Consider the following 9,598-nt stretch of genomic DNA (forward strand, 5'->3'; position numbering starts at 1 on the left):
TTTAAACTAATAATCAAATTAAGTACCGGTCGGCCTAGATACTATTAGGTACTTCACATTTTTATTTCTATAGATGTAATTCCTTTAAATAATTCCATATGACATTTTAATCGACATCAACATCAATTACCAGAACAAATATCTAAGCTTCCTTCAACTATTCGAAATACCAGAAATGTTTAAAACAATTACCCTAGATGTCATGTTATAAATAAATACAATATGTTATGTCATACAATATGTGCGCGCCCCTTAAATCTGTAGCTTGTCCACGCCCATTCTACCCCCCCTCCCCCCACCCCACCCCTCTTTCCCATTAACACGAACGCGATATAAAAATTATTGCATTTATCCATTTAATAACATCCCTCGTAAAAACGCAATCTACACATTTTAATTTTTTTTAAACCACCTCTGACCTTATCGTCACAAACATTTACGCATGCGCCGTGTGCGTAGCGTCGTCATAGCAACAAGTAAAAATATTTTTGATTTGATGCAATAACGGCCTAAAATCTCTTCTGATATTTTTTTTTCAAATTTCGGCGCGTAAACTTTATTTATGGAAATAAGGTTTTTCTTACCCACATTACATCATTATTCATCGATCTAGAATGGCCTGGCTTTGATTTTTTTTAATGTTTCGCTGATCAATACAAGTTTACCTCGCTTGAAAGGACTTAAAAATGTTTAAATAATAATAGAAATGTTTATCATTCAAGGCCGAAGCCCTGTTTATTTTCTCTTAAATAATTCATTTTGAACGCGTAGCTTTTTTTTCCGAAGAAATGCCTGGAACGAATTTATATAGAAAACATATACTTTTACCAGTGTCCACCCCACCCCCCCCCCACCCCCCCCCCCGCCCCCCCGGATAATATTAACCCCCCCCCCCCCCCGAACGAAATGGAATTTATATAGAAAATATATACTTTTACCAGTGTCCGCCCCCTTACAGAAAAATGGTAACAGCACTCCCCCGAGACTTTCAATTGCGCCCCCCCCCCCACTCCCGGAGAAAAAAGTCTGAAAGAAACACTGGCCTTGTTCACCAAAATATCACTTAGTAGTCGCTATCAGTCCAAAAAAAAGTTGAGCGGGTCTATTGAAGGTGTAACAAATCGCCAACCGCACTTGTCTCTTAACGAGAGTTTCTTCCAGGCATCCCGTCGTCGTCACCCCGCCCCCCGAAGAAAGTTTACACGCCACATATACTTTTACTAGTGCCCCCCCCCCCCCCCCCCCGAAAATATTAAGTGCCCCCTTTCCCCCCCCCCCCCCCCCGAGAAAAAAATCAGGAAGAAACACTGCTCTTAACACACGTGAATAAGGGGACGGCAAAAACGCAACATCAGCGGGATGGGGGTGGGGGGGGGGGGGGGCACACAGATGTGTGAATACAGGTAAGTCTACATTTCACGCAAAGTTCGAACGTTTTCAGAAAATTACAACAAGATGAAATTTTTTATTACGTCACAAGAAACAGGTCATGCGTCACGTCGACCACGAATGCCGTCACACACAACACGAATTGACGTCACACACAACACGAAATGACGTCACACACAACACGAAATGACGTCACACACAACACGACATGACGTCACACGAAAACCTCCCCGTCTCACCTGGGTCTCAGACAGGTTGAGCTGTGACGCCAGCTCCATCCGCTCCGGCGTGGACAGGTAGCGCTGGGTTTCGAACCTCTTCTCTAGGCCAGTCAGCTGCTGGTCGCTGAACACAGTCCGGGCCTTCCTACGTCGGCAGTGTTTGCTGGCAGTGTCCTGTTGGAACAGGGGGTTCAGTGGCAGACCTGGGGGGGGGGGTAGACTAGATGTGTTAAGTGTTTCATAGATTGTGTTTAAATGAACTGTGTAAGATTATGTTTAAATGAACCGTGTAAATATGTGTTTAGGGGGTCACCCATACATGACGTCACGCTTTTAAAAATCGATTTTTACTCCCCCCCCCCTCACACATTGTTACAAAATTACGGACCCCTCTCCCCACTGCGAGTGTGACGTCATTTATGGACAACCCAATCAATGAACAGTGTAATACTGTGTTTAAATGAACAGTTTAAGACTGTGTTTAAATGAACTGTGTAAGATTGTGTTTAATTGAACTGTGTAAGATTGTGTTTAAATGAACAGTGTAAGATTGTGTTTAAATGAAGTGTGTAAGATTGTGTTTAAATGAACAGTGTAAGATTGTGTTTAAATGAACAGTGTAAGATTGTGTTTAAATGAACTGTGTAACATTGTGTTTAAATGAACAGTGTAAGATTGTGTTTAAATTAACTGTGTAAGATTGTGTTTAAATGAACTGTGTAAGATTGTGTTTAAATTCAACATTGAGCCATCATGTCTACTGAGGTAAAAATTCAAAACAAGTTTTGCAAAGCATCCAGTGTTGAATTCAGGTTTCTCTCGGGGGCGGCCGGGTGGGGTAGTGTACGTCCAACTTTCTCCAACCCCCCCCCCCCCCCCCCCGGCACTATAGAAAAAATATTAAATTTTAAATATAAAATGTATACTTTAACCAGTGATCGCCCCCGCTCTAGAATTTCGACTGCCTCACTCCCAGAATTTTTCAGTACCTCCCTCCCCACCCCCACCCACCACCCTGAAGAAAAATGTCTGAAAGAAACACTGAGAGCTACTAACAATGAAAATTTTTCAATTGATTACGGAAAGGAAAGCAGCAAAATGGCAGATCTCAACATTATTATCAACTGTCAACTGCTTTTTCTGACATCTTTGATGATGAACCTAAGGCTACAATAAACCCTGCCCACAACTGTAGTATTAAAAAAATCTAACACACTTTAGCAGACGATTATATATTAATTCCATCGTAAAGCCATCGACATTATCATCATCACATCAACATCACTGCCCGCTACCCCTTCTGGGGTATGGGCCGCCAACCAAAGATCTCCAGAGTCCTCTGTCCTGCTGGGGTATGGGCCGCCAACCAAAGATCTCCAGAGTCCTCTGTCCTGCTAGGGTATAGGCCGACTACCAAAGATCTCCAGTCCTCTGTCCTGCTGGGGTATGGGTCGCCAACCAAAGATCTCCAGAGTCCTCTGACCTGCTGGGGTATGAGCCGCCAACCTAAGATCTCCAGAGTCCTCTGTCCTGCTGGGGTATGAGCCGCCAACCAAAGATCTCCAGAGTCCTCTGTCCTGCTGAGGTATGGGCTGCCAACCAAAGATCTCCAGAGTCCTCTGTCCTGCTGGGGTATGAGCCGCCAACCAAAGATCTCCAGAGTCCTCTGTCCTGCTGGGGTATGAGTCGCCAACCAAAGATCTCCAGAGTCCTCTGTCCTGCTGGGGTATGGGCCGCCAACCAAAGATCTCCAGAGTCCTCTGTCCTGCTGGGGTATGGGCCGCCAACCAAAGATCTCCAGAGTCCTCTGTCCTGCTGGGGTATGAGCCGCCAACCTAAGATCTCCAGAGTCCTCTGTCCTGCTGGGGTACGGGCCGCCAACCAAAGATCTCCAGAGTCCTCTGTCCTGCTGAGGTATGAGCCGCCAACCAAAGATCTCCAGAGTCCTCTGTCCTGCTGAGGTATGAGCCGCCAACCAAAGATCTCCAGAGTCCTCTGTCCTGCTGGGGTATGAGCCGCCAACCAAAGATCTCCAGAGTCCTCTGTCCTGCTGGGGTATGAGTCGCCAACCAAAGATCTCCAGAGTCCTCTGTCCTGCTGGGGTATGGGCCGCCAACCAAAGATCTCCAGAGTCCTCTGTCCTGCTGGGGTATGGGCCGCCAACCAAAGATCTCCAGAGTCCTCTGTCCTGCTCGGGTATGGGCCGCCAACCAAAGATCTCCAGAGTCCTCTGTCCTGCTGGGGTATGGGCCGCCAACCAAAGATCTCCAGAGTCCTCTGTCCTGCTGGGGTATGGGCCGCCAACCAAAGATCTCCAGAGTCCTCTGTCCTGCTGGGGTATGGGCCGCCAACCAAAGATCTCCAGAGTCCTCTGTCCTGCTGGGGTATGGGCCGCCAACCAAAGATCTCCAGAGTCCTCTGTCCTGCTGGGGTATGAGCCGCCAACCTAAGATCTCCAGAGTCCTCTGTCCTGCTGGGATATGGGCCGCCAACCAAAGATCTCCAGAGTCCTCTGTCCTGCTGGGGTATGGGCCGCCAACCAAAGATCTCCAGAGTCCTCTGTCCCGCTGGGGTATGAGCCGCCAACCAAAGATCTCCTGAGTCCTCTGTCCTGCTGGGGTATGGGCCGCCAACCAGTGATCTCCAGAGTCCTCTGTCCTGCTGGGGTATGAGCCGCCAACTAAAGATCTCCAGAGTCCTCTGTCCTGCTGGGGTATGGGCCGCCAACCAAAGATCTCCAGAGTCCTCTGTCCTGTACCATCTTCTCAACCTGACTCCAGGTGTAGCCCATCTTTGAAGGTTTAGCCTTAAGGTCCCGTCACCATGATTTCTTATCCGACCTCTTCTGCGCTTTCCTTGAGGGTTCCACTCCAACGTCTGCCTGATAATATTGGCTGGTGGTCTGTACAGTATATTCTGTACAGAATATGGTGTCAGCCGTTTCGTAGCCAGTTAGTCAGAAATGATAAGCCTTTGAATTGATTCCCTCATTAACCAACAGAGCGGTGTACATTTTTTTTTACAAAACAACCGATTTACCGACACTAGTCTCAAAGCAATCTATGCAAAGTGCTTGCACTGATTTCATGGTGGATGCATTCCGTAATCAACCGCAATTTAAAAACGCTGAACTCAAGAGTACTGTACAAGAATGTTTAGAGAGTGTCTACAAAGTGTTTAGAGACCACTGTCACAAAATGTTTTGTATTGAAGTCTCAGAGCTGGAACACTTTGTAGACACTATCGCCGGGAATTCAAGTAATCTCAATTGAACCCTTCCCTTTCCCCTTGGAAAGTGCGAATTAAAATACACACTGACACAGATAGGGATCAATACTATTCAAGGCGAACTCTGTTGATAATGTAGGGCTGGTGGTGGGGAGCTAGAGTGCTCGATTGCTTGACATAAGGTTTTGAGTTCGATTCGGGCTTAAGTCCATATGACGCGCCTGAGTCTACTCAGTTCATTTGACTACCTGAATTGTGTTGGAGAAAGGTAAAGGTAGGAGGGTATTGTGCTGAAAAATTCTCCGTTCGTATGCCGAGGTTAAAGAACAGATTATCTCTATTTAGTTTGGTTGGAAATGCAAATTTACTTTTTTATAAAAAATATATTTTATAACTATTTGATGATTGAAAAAAGTCCTCTTGTTCTAATATTGTAGTATGTTATCCATCTAATTTCTAATTTTCACGGTCAAGAATATTTGAGTCACATATCTTAGGACAGCCTTGTAGACTGTGTCTTCTCGATGAACTCTAGACCGCAGGGTTGTCATGGGAGACGGCTAGTACACAGTGTGGGCCAGGAACTAGTGGGGGGGGGGGGGGAGAGCAAAATGGCTGAGGTCCTACGCTCCACACAGGCATGGTTAATATTTTTGGCGAATGTTGGAGTTTAATAATATTCTCTTCACCCCCCCCCCCCCTATTGTCATTCGATGCTATATATGGTCTCCCCTCCCCCCCCCCCCCCCCGCCTATCCTCCAAAATAACGTCACTCTTCAGAATGTAATTTTTTCGGGCTCTGTCCAGATAAGCCCCGTTAAATGGCGTACCCCGCCACCCAAAAAAAAAGGAATATAAAAAAGAGGATGTAAAACTTGTAGTTTTAGATTTTATTTAAGAGGGTGAAATCGGGATATGTTATAAATGATTTGCACGAAAAGGTCTATATTTCGATACCTTTAACCTTTAATCCTAACCCCAACCCCGAACTTAACCCCTAAACAGAGTTTCTTCCAGGCATCTCTTCGGGCTCCTCCCGAAGGGAGTCTACTGCCCCCCCCCCCCCCCAACGAAATGGAATTTATATAGGAAATATATAATTTTGACATTGTCCGCTCCCCCCCCCCAACCCCCGGAAATTTTAGTCCGCACCCCGAAAATTTCAAGTGCACCCCGGAGAAAAAAGTCTGGAAGAAACACTGACCCTCTCTAACCCTAACCATAGAGGCGAATAAGAAGTTTTATGTCTAACCAACAGAAATAGGTCACAATTGTCGAGGCTTAGCTTTAGGCCCGTGCATTTTTTGTACCAGTGGCGTGATTTAATTATCTGGACAAAATACCTTTTTTATCGCCACTAAAAATTATTTTACACTCCAAATGTTTCCACATCCGACTCAAAACTTCGCCCGTGTTAGTGTTCATTTTGTTTTACAATAGATTTGTATAACATCTTTAAAACAAACTAAATTACTGTTGAAATATTTGAGTATAAAATTAAATTTTAAAATAAAAGAGTAGGGCGTCACATTTTCTTAGCTCGCCCTTCCCCTGTGTCACACATCGTCACAAAAGTCCCAACCCACTTCCTTCCCCACCTCAGGAATGTGACGTCATTGAACGCCATTTCTTTACTTTTCACTTTTTTTTTAAAATTAGGAAACTTAAAAAAAAACTATTTGTACTTACCTCGAGCTGAAGGCAGAAGGAAAGCCGGGTGATCGGGTAGGCTGTTGAGAAAAGAGGCGTGGCTTTGCGTGAAAAAGGGCGGAGTCAACAGCAGCGGGCAGGGGCTGGAAAGACTTGCTGCAGCGTAGGAGGCGTAGTCGAGGAACGGGGGGCGTGTTATGATTGGTGGAGCCGGCTCACGGGGGAGGGGCTTGGGTTTGCTGACCAGGATGTCGTCGATGAAGAAGCGCGTGGTGTGACGTCGGGTGCTCTCAGAGAATGGCGTCATGGTGGATCTGGCACCGTGGGGGGTCAAGGGAAGCCTGCAGGTGTAAGGTCAAATTAGAAGGGGTTAATTAGAGAGGAACTTCTACCGCGCTCCCCCCTTAAACAAAATGGAATTTATATAGAAGATATATAATTTTACCAGTGTCCGCCCCTCCTCGGAAAATTTAATCCGAAAATATCAAGTGCCCCCCCCCCCCCGGAAAAAAAGTCTAGGTTAAATTAAAATGGTTAATTTAGATGGGGTTAATTTAGGGGTTTAAATGAGAAGGGGTTTAATTTCGGGGGTTAAATGAGAGGGGGTTAAATAATAAATGAGATGGGGTTAAATACGAGAGGTCAATTTAGAGTTAATTACAGGGGGTTGAATTGGATTGGGTTAAATTAGAGGAGAATAGATTAGAAGGAGTTAAAATAGAGGGGGTTAAATAAAAAGATGTTAAATTAGAAGAGGTTAAATTATAGGGGCTGAAATTAGTGAGGTTAAATTATTGGAGGTCAAATTAGAGACCTAAGTTAGAAGGGGTTAAATAATTAGAGGGCGTTAAATTAAAGGACATTACATTAGAACATTAACTTAGAAGTGATTAAATTAGTAGAGATTAAATTTGACGTAGTTGAATTAGAAGGGTCATCTAAGATTGTTAAATTAATAATGAATTACATTAGTGGGTGTTAAATTACGCTATGTTAAATTAGAGCTATTAATATATATATATATATATATATATATATATATATATATATATATATATATATATATATATATACAAAATGAATAAGGTACAATAGCAGGATGTTAAATTAGAGGTGTTAAATAAAGATAAAATAAAGATAATAAAAATAAAGAGGTGTTAAAATTAGGGGTGTTTAGATAAAGGAGGCTAATTAAGAACAAGGTTGAAGATATAACTATAAGGAGGTGGAAACAAATATTGATATTCTATTAGGGATGAAAATTTAAGTATTTATTAATTTAATTTAAAATACTCTAATTATACAATTAACGTATATGTTTACAAGAGATTCTGTCTATATGATAACAACAAATCAAAACAATCTTAAAATAATTTGTAGTTTTGATTTAAATTTTAACGGTGTTTCTAAACACAAGCCTTAAGGACAAGTTAATGATTCTCTGACTGAAGTACTAGACCTAGCGATGCGTAGGGTGTCATGGTCATAGGTCGTACATATTTTAATGACGATTTGACCACATGATTTTAACGACGATTTGACCACATGGATATTAATGACGATTTAACCACATGATTTTAATTTCGATTTGATCACATGATTTAAATTACAATTTAACCACATGATTTTAATGACGGTTTGATCACATGATCTAATTGACGCTATAACTTGACGATTTTAGTGACGTCTTAATCACAAGAGTTAGTGACGTTAAAACCACACAGTTTTAGATGCGGCAATCAACCAATGATAACTAATGATAAATAAGAGTATATATCTGGAGGTCAAACTACACATCACACCTAGAGTTTAAACCACATACAAAAGAGATGATTTCTAATTCCTCAACACAATGTGAAACAATTTGAATGTATTTTTTAAACTTCCGTATTAGAAACAATTTATATATTAATTTTAATTATATTTTTGAAAGCAAAATATACGTCTTTTTATTCAAATTATTTTACCACGGGTTTTCGTGGATTCAAGTAGACGGTAAGAAAAATAATTAGTTAGACTCTTTTTTTTCTGAAAACGTGAAAAACGTCTAACAACAAGTGATTAAATTTGATAAGTATAATCAACTAGTGATAATTTATTAATTTACAGTTATGGTTAGAGTTATATAGAGAGTTGGCGTTTTAATTATTAGTGTATCTATTCTCGGCCAAACCAGTCTCTACGTCTTTTGTTGTGATAATTGACCACAATAACACAATAATATCACATAAATTGACCAGATCCACAAAATAATATCAGACAAACTGATTACATCTACACAAAATTATCAGACAAATTGATCACTATCACACAATAATATTACACAAATATACCACATTCACACAATAATATCACACAAATTGACCACATTCACACAATAATATCACACAAATTGACCACATTCACACAATAATATCACACAAATTGACCACATTTACACAATAATATCACACAAATATACCACATTCACACAACAATATCACACAAATTGACCACATTCATACAATAATATCACACAAATTGACCACATTCACACAATAATATCACACAAATAGATCACATTCACACAATAATATCACACAAATATACCACATTCACACAATTATATCAGACAAATTAATCACATTCACACAATATTATCATACACATTGACCACATTCACACAATAATATCACACAAATTGACCACATTCACACAATAATATCACACAAATTTACCACATTCACACAATAATATCACACAAATTGACCACATTTACACAATAATATCACACAAATTGACCACATTCACACAATAATATCACACAAATTGACCACATTTACACAATAATATCACACAAATATACCACATTCACACAACAATATCACACAAATTGACCACATTCATACAATAATATCACACAAATTGACCACATTCACACAATAATATCACACAAATTGATCACATTCACACAATAATATCACACAAATATACCACATTCACACAACAATATCACACAAATTGACCACATTCATACAATAATATCACACAAATTGACCACATTCACACAATAATATCACACAAATTGATCACATTCACACAATAATATCACACAAATATACCACATTCA

The 9,598-nt window shown here is 41.1% G+C and overlaps 1 protein-coding gene across 1 annotated transcript; it reads right to left on the minus strand.

Annotated features, from left to right (window-relative positions):
- Positions 1-1,628: 1,628 nt before the first annotated feature.
- Positions 1,629-7,976, minus strand: LOC131951715 (brain-specific homeobox protein homolog; the record flags this gene model as incomplete). Its single annotated transcript, XM_059314071.1, has 3 exons — positions 7,944-7,976; positions 6,529-6,778; positions 1,629-1,813 (listed from the first exon to the last, which is right to left on the minus strand). Coding segments are annotated over exons 1-3 (468 nt in total), but the record flags the coding sequence as incomplete, so codon positions are not given.
- Between the last annotated feature and the right edge of the window lie 1,622 nt (positions 7,977-9,598).

Source organism: Physella acuta, unplaced genomic scaffold (genome assembly GCF_028476545.2).
Source record: "Physella acuta isolate Inbredline_101_S28 unplaced genomic scaffold, ASM2847654v3 ptg000823l, whole genome shotgun sequence".
Taxonomy (NCBI): Eukaryota; Metazoa; Mollusca; class Gastropoda; family Physidae; genus Physella; species Physella acuta.